Raw genomic sequence first — 15,940 nt, 5'->3', positions numbered from 1 at the left:
CACAAATCCAGGCTGGGCAGGGACTGGCTGGAAAGCAGCCCTGAGGAGAGAGACTTGGGGGTGCTGATGGAGGAGAAGCTCAACAGGAGCTCTCAGTGAGCACTTGCAGCCTGGAAAGCCAATCAGATCCTGGGCTGCAGCAAGAGAAGTGTGGCCAGCAGGTCAAGGGAGGGGATTCTCCCCCTCTACTCAGCTCTGGTGAGACCCCACCTGGAGTACTGTGTCCAGTTCTGGAGCCCCTATTACAAGAGGGATCTGGAGGTGCTGGAAGGTGTCCAGAGAAGGGCCACGAGGATGAGCAGAGGGCTGGAGCTGCTCCTCTATGAGGACAGACTGAAGGAGTTGGGGCTGTTCAGTCTGGAGAAGAAAAGGCTCTGAGGTGACCTAATTGTGGCCTTCCAATATCTGAAGGGGGCCTACAAGAAGGCTGGGGAGGGACTTCTCAGGCTCTCAGGTAGTGATAGGACTAGGGGGAATGGAATGAAGCTGGAGGTAGGGAGATTCAGGCTGGAGGTGAGGAGGAAGTTCTTCCCCATGAGAGTGGTGAAGCCCTGGAATGGGTTGTCCAGGGAGGTGGTTGGGGCCCCGTCCCTGGAGGTGTTTAAGCCCAGGCTGGACGAGGCTCTGGCCAGCCTGATCTAGTGTGGGGTGTCCCTGCCCCTGGCAGGGGGGTTGGAAGTAGATGATCCTTGTGGTCCCTTCCAACTCTGACTGATACTATGATCTAGGTAGCTCTGCTTGGTGAAGAGACAGCAGCTCTTTTCTGTGGCTACCAGCACTCCCCAAAGGCTGCTTCAGAACTCTAACCCCACCTGTCTCTCCCCCTATTACGTTTAAGTCTTGAGGGCTACATCTGATGTGCACCGATCTGAATATCCACAGACAGCACCAGAAGCAAAGGCCTGAAGGAGGGGATTTGGATACAGCAGGAACTTTCCCACATTGTATCCACACATTCCCCACATGACCACAAATCCATGCAAGTCAAATACATATTTGCACTGGTTTCTTGTTAAATAAATGTGTCTAATTGGCCATGACTGGCTGCTGCCACCTCTCATCAGGCAGCTGTTTCCACAGCAATGTTTATTTCAATGAGTAAAGAGGGGAATGAGAAGAGAATCAGGCATTTGGTTCAAACCCAGCCTCTGTGATGCAAGATGCTCACTAAAATTGTGCAGGGCACCAACTTCCCTCCGCTTTCTTTTTTTTCCCCCCACAGAACTCTGATTTAACAGAGCTCACTCGATCTCATTTGACAAACATTACTTTTCTTGCCTGCCAAAAGGATATCCAAGCAAGAAGGGGAGGAGTAGGGGGCAAAAAGTCCTCAGGCTACGATCTGTGAACTTTCCTCTCTTGACAGACCACAGTCCCAGCGTCTGCAAAAGAGAGCAGCAGGGTCACAGCCAAATGTAACTTGACCTGAACTTTAACCACCAGAGGTGACATTTACTCAACTATAAAATTTAAAACTAAACAAGAGCAGAGAGGGAGAAAGGGGCTGTGAGAGCACCTTCTCCATGTTGATTTAAAATTTAAGACCACAAGAGATCTGCCTCTCAGCTTTGGAGTAAGGCCCTGAGTACACATGAGAGAGAATTCATTTCAGTAAGGCACTGCTTGGAACTTTTGTTGTAAGTAACAATATTTAGGTGCTATGACAAACAAAAAGAGCTGCTTGTACCACCAAAGGAAGGTGTTTAAATGGTTGTATTAACAAGGGTCTCTTAGCAAGGTTGACAGATCACTGAAAATAGTTGATCCTGCTTATCAAAATTGATCCACAGACAACATTAGAATGGTTTCCTCCATCCCTTAAGCTGCATTTCAGGACTGTTGCAAGCAGGAGTAGGAGCACTCTATGTTTTTACACTGATTTTCTACAGAAGCAGAACCTGACCCTTGTAATATATGTGAAAGAAAATTATCTTGATTACAGTGAAGGATTGACCAGAGGACCTCCAGGGCCAAAATCCATGAGCCTCCAAAGCTTGAGGGGAAAATGAGGGCATGAGTGAACCACATGGGCAAGAGATGGATGTTCAAGCTATAAACCTCTGAGCTATTTAATAGATTACAGAAATTCTTTTTGACTGTGATGGGTTGTTTTAAATCTTCCTGGTTTTTATCATCCTGCTGTTGAGATGTACAGATGACCAACACTGCAAAGGTTTTGCAAGCCACAAGATGGGTTATGATCAACTAGTCAAGAGATTTCTCTGCTTTCATTCATTCAAGAGATTTCTTTGGTTTTAACACTGCAGTAAGGCAGAACTGGCTGACTTCAGATCATGCCTGGGATCAATTGTTTCTTCAGATACTGGCTTTCAAAACCCTGCACCATCATTAAAATACATGGAGGTTGCTAGCCTGACACAGACTGACCCAAATACAAAGGAGGGAATTCACCCCTGACAAAATCTCCTGTTAAGCACAAGAGAATTAGCACCACCACTGAGCTGAAGAAATACATATCTAGAATATAAACATCTGAAGCTGACAGTGCACCTCCTTGCCTTCATGCCTAGCCTTGTGCCACTGGATCCAGCACACAGCAGGGGATTTAAAACAGATACCATCCTGACAAGAAGTACAACAGAATGCTCAGAAACTCTTTAAAGGAATTCAGATGTGAGGAAGCAACATTTGCAATCTCCAGCAAACACCTCAGCATTCCTTTGTGCCTGTGGGCAAGAGAAAAAACAACAACCCCTCCCCCCCAAATCTTATAATTAGTTTTCTGTCCTATGGGTGGTGATTAAGAATAAGTGTGGTTGTTTTTTTCCCTTTCTATTTGCTTTTAGGTTTTTTCCCCCCCCTTTATTTTGATAGCTATTTAATACTTCACCATTTTTTGGTTGGCTAGGCTGGGTGTGCTCTGCAAAACAGCAAGGATTTACTCATCATTTTACAGTATGCCAACACTTGAAGATCTTGCAAGGAAGTGACTCACATGGAAAGAAGGAAGAAAAAAGGGATTGGAGCCTGCCACATACACAGAAAAACACCTTTTGAAAAGCTGCCTCATTCTAAAGCAGCTTCTGCTTCCATTTTGTGCTTAAAGGAAAAGAAAAGGGGGAAAAAAGTGATATTTGATGCCAGAAGCATCTTCAAAATGCTGTTGAATTTGCATGCTGAAAAAGAACACAAACAATGAATGAAAACTGCACCCTATCAGTTTCCTGTTGCAGTTGGCAGGGGGACAGCAGCCTGCAGAGCTCCAGGCATATGTCTCATGTTATAAAAGGGGGGGGAAGAAAAAAAGACTTCATGTTATAAACACTTCAATGAAAATGATTATCCAGTCTGGAGCCAAGGGAGACCAGGTGCTGGAGACAAAATAAATAAATATATGGAAGTGTTTTAAAAAGAAAATTAAAATCCCCAACACCCCTGGGCTTGTCCACTGGGACTGTCTCCTGCCACACATTTGAATTATGAAATCCAAACAAGATATCACAGAACCCTAGAATAGCTCAGGTTGGAAGGGATCTCAGAGATCACCTTCTCCAACCTCCCCACCACGGGCAGGGACAACTCTCAACTAGATTCAGCTGCTCAAGGCCTCACCAGCCTGGCCTTCAACACCCCCAGGGAGGAGGCAGCCACAACCTCCCTGGGCAACCTGTTCCAAAGTAACACCACCCTTGAACTTATTCCTAAGATCCAGTTCAAATTTACTCTCCCTTGAACACCCCCAGCTCCCTCAGCCTGTCCTCCCAGCAGAGGTGCTCCAGCCCTTGGATCATCTTTGTGGCCCTCTAGCCCTGTAGAAAGCAGCCCGATTTCTTCACCTTTAGCACCACAGCTTTATGACACGCCCTGTAATTTTAAGGCCTACCAGAAAAAACGTGCATATGCAAATTTAGACACACATTAATCCAGACTAGTGCTGCAATTTGACTCCCAAACAATTCACTAGAAAATCCTCCATGTTTTCCAGAGAGAAATAGCCCAGGAATCCAACCAGCCTGTGACAGAGAGCCTGAAGTCAACGATTGCTGATTTGCTTTGCCAGCCTCTTCTCCTTGGTGTCAAGTGACAGGACCAGAGGAAATGGTTTCAAGCTGCACCAGGGGAGGGTCAGGCTGGGTATTAGGAATTATTTCTTCACTGAACGGGTCCTCAGACATTGGAATGGTCTGCCCAGGGCAGTGGTGAAGAGACCATCCATGGATGGTGGTGTTCAAGCAGTGGGGACCTGGCACTTAGGGACCTGGTTTAGTGCTGATTCTTCAGTGCTGGGCTGAGGGCTGGAGTAGATAAACTTGGAGGTCTCCCCCCACCAGATGTATTCTGTGATTGTGTGAGTCTGTCTCCCACTTGACATCCATCGATTGTGGTAAACAGAAATAGGCAAAAGCCCTTGGGAAGGTCTCAGCAGAAAGGGACTGGGGTCTTGGAGAGCTCAAGGGTCCTAAGGAGAGCTGACAAAGATTAGGACATGTCCTCAGCACCTGCAGAGTCTGCTAAAGCAGAGCAGGTCTTTGCTTTGGTGCATCTGCCCCTTGTTTTGCAGAGAGGTCACAACAATGCCCATGAATCCTTCTGACTGTTGTGTAAATCACATTAATATCTTGGGACATGTAAGCGATCTTTTCTCCTCAATAGCTCTGCTACCACAAAGGACTGAAGTACTGCACCAGTGCCAGCATTTCAGGGTTAAGTCACCTCCAGGAGCTCCTCATGCAGCACCTCTTGCATGGGCAGGCAGCAGCTTTGCTCACATCCTCCTGTGCTCCTGGATCCCTGTCAGATCCACCATCCTCTGGGACTGCTGGACCACAAATACATTCCACTGGCTCGTGTCCAACAGGCATTGAGAGAAGAACACAGATAGCAGGAGGTCAGCTTGCACACAGCTTCTGCCAGCCAGAGGGCTGAGTCGGGCGGGGGGGGGGGGGTGTCTATAAAATCAGCTGAAGCAACAGGAAAGGAAAACCTCCTGAACATCTAACTCCTGTTTCAGAACTGGGGAGAAAATGCTCTGGGTTTCCTCTGGCTGTGGCAGTAATGTCTGCACCGTGGCAGGATGAAGCTCTTCAGCTCTATCAACACAGACTACATTTTGTCATCCAAAGCAAAAGGGAAAGCTCACTCCAGCTGTGCCTTGTCTGCACACCAGCCTGGGAAGGCTCTGCAGGGCCAGGACACAGAACATGGGAGAAAGAAACACTGCCATAATCTGAGCTGAGTTCTTGTTTTTACCATTTGACTGGAGCCAGCCTACAAGGACGCTTTTCATCCTTACAATGCAGCCATGATCACAGAATCCCAGGGTTGGAAGAGACCTCAATGATCAGCAAGTCCAACCCATCACCACAGACCTCATGACTAAACCATGGCATCAAGTGCCACGTCCAATCCCCTCTTGAACACCTCCAGGGATGGTGACACCACCACCTTCCTGGGCAGCACATTCCAATGGCAAATGACTCTCTCAATGAAGAACTTTCTCCTCGCCTCCAGCCTAAACTTCCCCTGGCACAGTTTGAGACTGTGTCCTCTTGTTCTGGTGCTGCTTGTCTGGAAGAAGAGACCAACTTCCTCCTGGCTACAATCTCCCTTCAGGTAGCTGTAAACAGCAATAAGGTCTCCCCTGAGCCTCCTCTTCTCCAGGCTAAGCAACACCAGCTCCCTCAGGCTCTCCTCCTAGGGCTTGTGCTCGAGTCCTCTCCCCAGCCTCATTGCCCTTCTCTGGACACAATGATGAGCTCCTGCCACACCTATGATGGAGAAGGTGCAACTGCTGCCTCCAGCCCTACCAGCTGAGAACTCTCAGTGGGAGAAGGTTCAACAGCTACCTCCAGCCTTATCAGCTGAGAGCTCTCAGACATGGGCAGAATAGCTGCCTGCCCTGCTGGCCTCCAGAGCACACCATGAAAGGCAGATCTGCTCTACAAAGCTCCCACAGAGATCTGCAGCTGAAAAAGAAGAGTGCAGCTGAAAAAATAGATTTGTGATTGCTTTGCTGCTCTATTAGCATTACTACTGCATACATGTGTAGTTGCACACAGCTCTACGTGGATGTTTACAAAACTCCAGCAGCAGATAAGATAAATACAATAGTTCAGAGGTTTGGGGTTTGTTTTCTTTTACCAGCTGCCAGAAAGACCCACCCCAAGTGCCCCCCAACCTGGCATTCTGTTGAAAAGCCTCATTTTCCATTCTGTTTTGGTCTGCTCTGTTTTCCCTCCAATTTGTAACATTCTGCTGGAAAGAGTGATGGAGAACATATGTCTGTGGTCAATCACACCCGGGAGAAATCTTGGAACTGTTACATTCAGTTTTATGACCCAAAGGCATTCAGTCAGTCTCCCAAAGCCTGGGTTATTGAACAGCTCCATCAAACACACCACCACTAAAAGTGAGCAATTTTTTTCTGTTATTATGCATGCAAAAAAATAATTGCATCCTGTTTCTTCCATCCCATGAGTGTGGGAGATTAACATGCTGCATTTTCATGTTCATTAACGTTTGCTGGGTTTGTTTCAGTGCTTCAGTGGAAGAAGGTGGCAGAGAAATGCAGAATGTTATGGCACAAATAGTTTGGCAAACATCTGGTCAGGCAACAATAAGGTTGAGCAGCCTAACACTCAACAGCCTGGAAATGATGAGTGCCTGCACTTCTGTCATAGTATCAGCAAGTTCTGCACTTTAACATGTTCTGCAGAGGGTTGTAATCACCTAGGATACATCATCATTACATCACTGGAGGTGTTTAGGAAGAGCCTGGATGAGGCACTTGGTGCCATGGTTTAGTTGATTAGATGGTGCTGGGTGATTGGAGATCATCAAGTCCAACCTAAGTCTTTTCCAACCTGGTTAATTCTATTCTATTCTAAGGGAAATCTAGTGTGGCCAGCAGGCAACTTCTTCCTAAGATCCAGTCTAACCCTACTCTCCCTCAGCTTCAAACCATTGCCCCTTGTCCTGTTGCTAAACACCCTGATGAAAAGTCCCTCTGCAGCCTTCCTGGAGGATCCCTTCAGCTATTGGAAGGTAGCTCCAATGTATCCCCAGAGTCTTCTATAGGCTGAACATCCCCAGCTCCCTCAGCTTATCCTCATGAAGCTGCTGACTGTGCATAGAAGGTATGCTACACAGCTATGGAAAAGAATCCTCCTTCTGGCAATCTTCTACCACACTATAATTCAAAGTATCATAGAACCACAGAATAGCTTTAAGGGACCCTAGAGATAGAATAGAATAGACCAGGTTGGAAGAGACCTTCAAGATCATCGCGTCCAACCCATCATCTAACACCACCTAATCAACTAAACCATGCAATCAAGCACCCTATCAAGTCTCCTCCTAAACACCTCCTTCATCCCTCCAACCTCCCCACCATGGGCAGGGACACCTCTCAACTAGACTCAGCTGCTCAAGGCCTCATCCAGCCTGGCTTTCAACACCTGCAGGGAGGAGGCAGCCACAACCTCCCTGAGCAACCTATTCCAGCATCTCACCACTCTCTTACTGAAAAGCTTCTTCCTAAGCTCCAGTCTAAACCCACTCTCCCTCAGCTTCAAACCATTCCCTCTTGTCCTGTCTCTAGACACCCTGATGAAAAGTCCCTCTGCAGCCTTCCTGTAGGATCCCTTCAGCTATTGGAAGGCAGCTCCCCACCTGAGTCTTCTCCAGGCTGAACACCCCACCTCCCTCAGCCTGTCCTCAGAGCAGAGGTGCACCAGCCCTTGGATCACCTTTGTGGCCCTCTGTGTAATAAGGCAGATAGAATTTTATGGAATAAAATAAAGAATCTCTGTAATAAAATGTTCATTCACCTGTCCCTGTGTCCAGAAGCTTAGAGCAACCACTCAGATCCTCACACTTACACAGGAATCATGCAGACTGCAAATGTATCTCATAAAAACTATGGAGTTACTGAGAGGTTATGGAACATAAAACAAGCACAGCATCTATTTTGATCTCCATCTGTGCTTGCAACTACATAACCCCAGAGCAGACAGCCACAAGGGAAGGATCTATGTACACAGGAACTCAACTCCACTTTGGTATTCGAATGAAGCTTTAGAGACTTCAAACCTTCCCATAACAAAGAGAAGCTGAGAAAATTGTGATTCAAAGCACTGCCAATCACAGGAGAGAAGACAAATAATGAAAAAAGAGGTTTAGAAATGACTGCATCATGTCTAGTAGAGGACATCACTGATGTTGTGAGGCAGGCTCCAAACAGTGCAAGGCATGTTGGAAAAGAGGAGAGAAAACCCCAACAAGGAACCTCCAACAATGCAGGCACCGTGGCCAGGGCTATTAAAGCAACAGCACAGTGCAGATATGGCTGACCATGCCCATTCCTACACTAAGAGCCTTTTAACCATGGCAGCATTTTACACCCAAAACCACAACAGACCAGTCAGACCACACCTGCATTTGGAAGTGACCCTGGGGAACAGCACCAGGATAACCAACAGCAGCATTATTCCACCTCCTTTGAGACTCCCCATTCAGGCCCATTCTTGGCAAAGGCTTCTCATAACATCTTGATTTATGTTCCTGTGTTCCCTACCTCAAAGATGACCTGGTCAATGACCTGCTCACTAGCAGTAAACAATGAGCAAACTGAGAGCAGGAAGTGAGATCCCCTCTGTCATTCAGATATGTCACCCTGGAGCCATTGCTCGTTCCTCTTAATTAATGTTCCCAGCAATTATTTTATCCCAAAGCGTGGTACCAGCAGCAAGAGGTTAGGGCTTCCCTAGTCCATGAGTGCTCATCTGAAAAAAGGGCTTAGTGTGCTGTTTTGAAGGGCTAATGTTCACGTTGCTTCAGCAGAAAAAAAAGCTCCATGTTGGTTTTAGACACATTGCTTCTTTTATGCCACAGAGGCCGGCCCCTGGTGTTCACAAAACAACTGTGGTTCACTGAGCGTGTTCCCAGAATTCATTTGGATTTCTCAGGCTCCACTTTACACTGATCAATGAAGGAAACTGTGGAAGAGATTACCTTATGAAAACACTGCAGCTTAGCCAACCTCTAACAAAAAGAGCAACTGGTGGAGCTTTTGCCAGACTCAGCACTCTTCAAGGCCAGCCTGTCAGCATTTGGCATTCATTTGCACATGGGAGATGGAACAAATCTGCAGGAAATCCTTGTGCTTACTCAGGTACCCTCTGCACCACAGAGTCAAGCCACTTTTAGATGTTTCTCCCAGCTCCTGCATTCCCAACCATCCAATTTCTCACCACATAAGCAGAATCCTACCTGTTATTTTCTGCAACAGAGGAGAGGGCTCCGGCTCGTCACAAATGGCCTTGGCTAGGGCCTTTTTCACCTCTTCTTCAGCTGCATCCAGCTCTTTTCCACTCTTGATCTCTCCAACCACAGAATACATGTATACCAGCAGGACAAGGAAGTCCTCACAGGTATAATCATCTTTTCTCCTCTCCTTGTAAGACTTGATCATTGGCAGTAACTGCTTTAAAACACTGGGCATTTCTGACTCACCAAGGGTCTGGAAAAGAGAAGGAAGATGTTTTTGTCAGGTTGTGCTATCAGACATAACTCCACCAGTGATTACTTCTCCTCACAGCACTGCTCCTTTAACAAAGCACTGTTCACTATTTGCATTCTCGTTTGTCAGAATAAGGGCCTGTGACAGACAGCAAGCATCTGAGTTTGCTACAAGTTCCTTCCAAAGCCCTCATGATGCACTTGAGAAGCCTAATGATTAGAGCTTCATGTCCCAGACTGATGAGAAGCTGGGAACATCAGTCTCTGGTGTATGGAGGGAAATCATACAAAGCACAGGGTTAAATGTCTCGTAGAATGGTTTGAGTTGGAAGGCACCTCCAAAGCTCATCCACTCCAAAGCCCTGCAGCAAGCAGGGACGTCCTCCACTAGATCACATTGCTCACAGCCTTGTTGAGCCTGACCTTGGATATCTCCAGGGATGGAGCCTCAAATGATGTCCCTGGGCAACCTCTGCTGCACTGTTACCCTCATTGTAAAGAACTTGTTCCTAGTGTTCCCCTAAATGTTGTTCCTCCTACTTGGGTCTGGCTTTGCAATTGGGCAGGGCATTCAGAGCCCAGCTCAAACTGACTTCAGCTGCTATTGTGAGCTCTCAGCACACCTGCAAACCTGGCTGTATGCTCTGGGGCCAGAAACCCAGACAATCAGAAACAGAAGAACCCACTTGTGAAGCAGGTGGCTGAAGCGACCTGCATGGTTCCCTAGAAGAGCTCCATGATAGCAGCAATGTGCCCTGACCTTGTCCCTCTGCCTTCTTCCCAGCACACTCACCAGCTCCTCAAGCCATGTAACATGGGACATCTACACTGGAAAAGCCTCCTGTGCTAGGTAGGTCAGGCTCATTCCCACATCACATCCATGCTGCAGGGTGAGTAAGGCAAAGGCCATGTGGAAGCAGGGAGAGCTGACAGGCTGAATGATCATAATGTGTGTATGAGGAAGGGAAAGGGGGGAAACTGGGAGTATGCTGGGATGCCCTAGGTGCTCAGGAGCTGAAACTGCACTCAGTTCCACCACCAAGGGAGGTGGTGGAAGCCTCGTCCCTGGAGGTTTTTGCAGCCAGGCTGGATGTGGCTGTGAGCAACCTGCTGTAGTGTGAGGTGTCCTTGCCCATAGTAGGGGGGTTGGAACTGGAGGATCCTTGAGGTTCCTTCCAATCCTAGCAATTCTATGATTCTGTGATTGTTCTCATCTCTCTGGGAGAGTGCCCATACAGCTTTACTGTGGTGGTAAAAAGGAGACTTCAGACATGAATCCCCTGAAATGCCATGCTGACATTCACATCATCTAACACCAAGGCTGGCATTTACACCCACCACATGGTTCACTGCCACTCAGGATGGCAGTGTGACAACTGTACTGGCAGACTGCCACCCTCACTGTGCACGCACCCCCATGGATGAAATCTCCCCACTCTGTTGAGCGGTTTGCAGCTCAGCAGTGGGGTCAGGTGAGAAGCAGGGCAGTGCAAGGCAAGCAGGAGCACATACTGCTCCGGGAGGGGCAGGTGGGAGGAGGGAAGAACAGCCTTCCTCTCTCAATGGATCACTAAGATCCATGCAGGAGGTTTCTGGCAGCATCAGCACACAGCTCCCAGTGAAAAACTGTTGGTCAACTCACAACAAAATGTTGGCTGCATTATCACCCTGGGCTGTTACTCTTGGTTGTTACTACAATAGCTTCAAACATACTAATCATAGCAGAGGCACCAGAGCCAACAGTACACTCTTTAAATAGATTCCTGTGGTAGTTTTAGGCACAAGAAATACAAGCAAAGAGATCATAAAGATTGATGCAATAAGAGAACAGGTTTATCACTGCTTTTAACTGTATTCATTTAGTCCTGAGCTCTTTTGACAACTGAGTAGTTTATTTCTGAAGCCTGGGTGGAGCTTTCAGTCTAACTTCAGTAAGGTGGACTTTAGTTTCATCTCCTGGTGCACTCCATACAACACTTCAGGGGGGTCCAGAATTTGGCTGGGTTTTGGTTTAGTTGATCTTTGGCAATTTCATCAAACACTAAGGAGCAGTCTGTAAACTCTTGATTTTTATACTTACACCAATCCACTACAGATCTTGCCCATAAAGAAAGCACAAACTACTCAAGGTATCAAGAAGGGTTGTGGGGGTTTTGTGCAGCAAAGTCTGGTCCCCACCCTGCTCCTGACACAAGTTCTGCCACAGACCCTTCAAGGGCCCTTAATGTGGTCAGATGTTATGTTTCTACTTGAACACATACCTTTGAGAAGAATTTTCTAACTGCCCAGATGCTAAAACAATGAGTGCAACTGTGGACTTGAAGCAGTAAATTACAAAGCTCCCATGGGTCTGAAGCACGTGGGAGCCCAAATGGAATACTTAGAAATCCAGGAGGGGTTGGCACCCTGTGTGTGTTTGGGCAGGGAGTGTTAAATCACACACTCAACGAGTCCAGGCACTGCTCTGCTTGGGAAGCAAATCCATGGTGTTTGGCACTGGTGTGGCATATGCTGGCAGCTGGGCCACCCTCAAGACAGGGCTGTCAGTGCCCAGATTTTAACTCATCCCTGCCTCACTTCAGTATTTTCCTGAAAAGGGACGCAAACAAATTCTCATCTGTACAGCAGCACAGTAAATGCCAAAACACATGGACCCTAAAATGGACAAAGAGGCACAAATCCAGGCTGGGTGCAGAGTGGCTTGGGAGTAGCTCTGAAGACAGAGACTTGGGGATGTTGGTTGATGAGAAGCTCAGCATGAGCCAGCAGTGCCCTCATGCAGCCCAGCAGGCAGCTGTGTGCTGAGCTGCAGCAAGAGGAATGTGGGCAGCAGGGCAAGAGAGGGGATTCTGCCCCTTGACTCTGCTCTGCTGAGACCTCACCTCCAATTCTGCCTCCGGTTCTGGTGTCCCCAGCATGAGAAGGACACAGAGCTGCTGGAGAGAGTCCAGAGGAGGCCACAAAGCTGAACCAACTGCTGGAACACCTCTCCTATGAGGATAGGCTGAGAGAGCTGGGGTTGTTCAGCCTGGAGAAGAGAAGACTCTGGGAGGACCTTAGAGCTGCCTTCCAATACCTGAAGACTGCAGAGGGACTTTTCATCAGGGCAAATGGTTTGAAGCTGAGGGAGAGCAGGGTTAGACTGGAGCTGAAGAAGAAGTTTAGTACAAGGGTGGTGAGACTCTGGAATAGGCTGCCCAGGGAGGCTGTGGCTGCCTCCTCCCTGGGGGTGTTGAAGGCCAGGCTGGATATGGCCTTGAGCAACTGAGTCTAGTTGAGAGGAGTCCCTGCCTGTGGTGGGGAGGTTGGAGTAGATGGTCTCTGAGGTCCCTTCCAACCTAAGCTATTCTATTCCACTCACCCCTCCCAACACACACTCTTTACTCCACTCCATCTCTTGGTATTTCATAGCATGCTCCTGGAGCATGAAAAATGAGGCCTTGAAAAAGCTCTGCTTTGCATGCAGAGATTTTCCACGCTCATGGAGCCCAGAGGATACAGAGAGTGAGATAAAACAGCAGGGGCAACAGGTCCCACTGGAGGACAGCAGCTCCTCGTAGTGCATGTGTGCAAGCATCTCTGGCAAAGTTTCAGACATACATGACAGAAAAAAAATAACCCCACCTTGGCCTAAGCTTGCAGGATGATTTACTGCAGGGCAGGCTAAAACTCCACAACTTAAAGCAACAATTGCCACCTCTTATCTTCAAAGTAAAAATGAGAGAGGGGGGAAAAAAGCAATATGAAAGAGCTCTACTAAACTGTTAACTTCAGAACACATGGAGGGTCCTTCTGGGGTATGAACTTCTCTGGAATGTTTTCCCCTTATCTCTTGGGAAATGGCACCAGAGAGGACTTCAAATGGAACTGCCAAGCTTCAGAGGCTATTTTGTCCAAGCAGGCTGGTTGGACTGGAGCGTGCATGGAAAAACAACCCGGGACTCGCAGCCCCACTGCAGAGCACTGCTCCACAGGGAGCTGGGAAATTTGCCTCCAACAAAATCCACTGGCAGCCTGTCATTATCTGGCCACCTCTGATGATTTAGGGGCTCCCTGCCCCGCCTAACAATCAATCAATTAGCCTGATTGAACGAGCCTAAAAGACGAGGTTTAAAAATGTAACTACAGATGACCCAAATTTCCTGCTGGTGATGTTGGCCTGGGGTTAGCTCCATTTGTCTATCGCCGTGGGAGCCAACAAAAACAACAAAACCAGGTCAAGCCTGAGCTTTCCAAACGCTGCACAAAACCATCAATGCTGCTGAAGGCACAGCCAGTTAAGGCCCGAGCTTAGGTGCACTGTGTGGGTATTTCCATGCCATCATCATGTACCCATCAGAACGCAGGGGAAGAGTTTCTGCTAGGTTCCTGTTGTTGTTTCCCATCTTGTTCCTCCACCCTCTTTGCTTAGTTATTTTTCTAACTTAAGCTGTGCAATAATTTACTGTCCCTCAGGGCAAGGGAACTGACGTCAGTGTGCTGGGTTTTGCAAAGGGCAGATGGGAGGATAGTGCAGAAAGCACAAATGTAACTCAGCATCTGAACACCGAACATGAGAGTGTGCTGCAAAAGGCACATTTCAAATGGGATTTAAAGGATCTCCAGGAACTAAGAGGAAGTGTAGCAAAAAAAAAAAACAACCCCAACCCAATAAAATGATGTTTTGCATTGCTGTGAAAGTCTTTGTTTTCTGTATGCACTAAACCTGGAAGGATCCAAAGCCACGTGGATCATGAGCTGGCTTTTACACAATAGAAACCAGAGTGGGCTGGGGAGGAAGAGGAGAGGAGGGTCAGAGTGTGCTCCAATTAACACGTGGCCCTGACAAAACTGAGAAGAGAACTGAGCACTCTAATCCCCCTGCTCCCAGCCCACTGTCCTCAACACATCATTAAAAATATTAGAGCAAAAATCAACTTCAAGCAAGTGGAATTTATTTTCTTTTAAAATCCAGGAGGAAGGAGGAGATAAATCTTAAGAGACTACTTCACTGTGTAAATATTCTAGCAGCTTTCCATTTAGGAAGCAAACCCATGTTTTAACTCCTTCCAAACACATTTCATTCCTTCCAAACATGTTCTAATTCCTTTAAAACAAGTTTCCTTCCTTCCAAACATGTTGAATTCCTTCAGAGGTCGCAGGAGTTAATAAAACTTTTGGGGATGGGAACCACCCAGCTTTCCCTCAGTGAGGGATTTTATTAGGGAAAAACAAAACTAAGAAGCAACAGCCAGCTGCAGGTAAAACCAGCACAAGGAGCAGTGGCAAGTCACAGAATCACAGAATAACCAGGTTGGAAAAGAGCTTTGAGGTCATCCAGTCCAACCTATCACCCAACACCATCTAATCAACTAAACCATGGCACCAAGTGGCTCATCCAGGATCTTCTTAAACACTTCCAGTGATGGTGACTCCACCACTGACCTGGACAGCACATTCTAATGGCAAATCTCTCTCTCTGGGAAGAATTTCTTCCTAACATCCAGCCTGAACCTCCCCTGCCACAGCTTGAGACTGTGTCCTCTTGTTCTGGTGCTGGTTGTCTGGAGAAGAGACCAACCCCCACCTGGCTACAACTTCCCTTCAGGGAGTTGTAGAGAGCAAGAAGGTCTCCCCTGAGCCTCCTCTTCTCCAGGCTAAGCAACCCCAGCTCCCTCAGCCTCTCCTCACAGGGCTGTGCTCCAGACCCCTCCCCAGCTTTGTTGCCCTTCTCTGGACACCCTCCTGCATCTCAACATCTTTCTTGAATTGAGGGGCCTAGAACTGGACACAGGATTCAAGTTGTGGCGTAACCAGTGCTGAATACAGGGCAGAATGACTTCCCTGCTCCTGCTGGACACTATTCCTGATGCAGGCCACGATGCCATTTGCCTTCTTGCCACCTGGGCACACTGCTGGCTCATGTTCAGCTGCTGTCAACCAGGCCCCCCAGGTCCCTTTCTGCCTGGCTTCTTTCAGCCACTCTGACCCCAGCCTGCAGCACTGCATGGGGTTGTTGTGGCCAATGTGTAGAACCTGGCACTTAGATGTGTTCTATCTCATGCCCTTGGGTCCTTTGGGTCATTTGCTGCACCACGTTCCTGGAGCACTCTGCTCAAGAAATGCTGCTTTTATTGATAATATAGGTGAGTTAACATTAAATAAATACTATGAGAGTAATCCAACTCATTAATCTGTTGAAAGAAAACTGAATTAAGTTTTTCTAACTCTGGTTGATAAGGAGTTAAAATATGTTAAGTGTGCTTTGAGGGTAGGCTGAGGGAGCTGGGGGTGTTCAGCCTGGAGAAGAAAAGACTCCAGGGTGGGGAACTACACCTTAGAGCTACCTTGGAATACCTGAAGGGATCCTACAGGAAGGCTGCAGAGGGACTTTTCACCAGCGTGTCTAGAGACAGGACAAGGGAGAATGGTTGGAAGCTGAGGCAGACTAGGTTTAAAATTGATCTTAGAAGGATCTTGG

At 47.6% G+C, this 15,940-nt stretch overlaps 1 protein-coding gene across 1 annotated transcript in view; it reads right to left on the bottom strand.

Annotated features, from left to right (window-relative positions):
- The window catches only part of SCFD2 (sec1 family domain containing 2), a 208,510-nt gene that overhangs the window by 105,564 nt on the left and 87,006 nt on the right, over nucleotides 1–15,940 (bottom strand). Inside the window, exon 5 of the mRNA XM_009899304.2 lies at nucleotides 9,232–9,481. Coding sequence (XP_009897606.2) covers nucleotides 9,232–9,481 — 250 coding nt within the window. The remainder of the gene's footprint in view (nucleotides 1–9,231; nucleotides 9,482–15,940) is intronic.

The sequence above is a fragment of the Dryobates pubescens genome, chromosome 1, assembly GCF_014839835.1.
Source record: "Dryobates pubescens isolate bDryPub1 chromosome 1, bDryPub1.pri, whole genome shotgun sequence".
Lineage (NCBI taxonomy): Eukaryota > Metazoa > Chordata > Aves > Piciformes > Picidae > Dryobates > Dryobates pubescens.
Note: the sequence above shows the minus strand (reverse complement) of the source record. Positions and strands in the feature narration are given on the sequence as shown.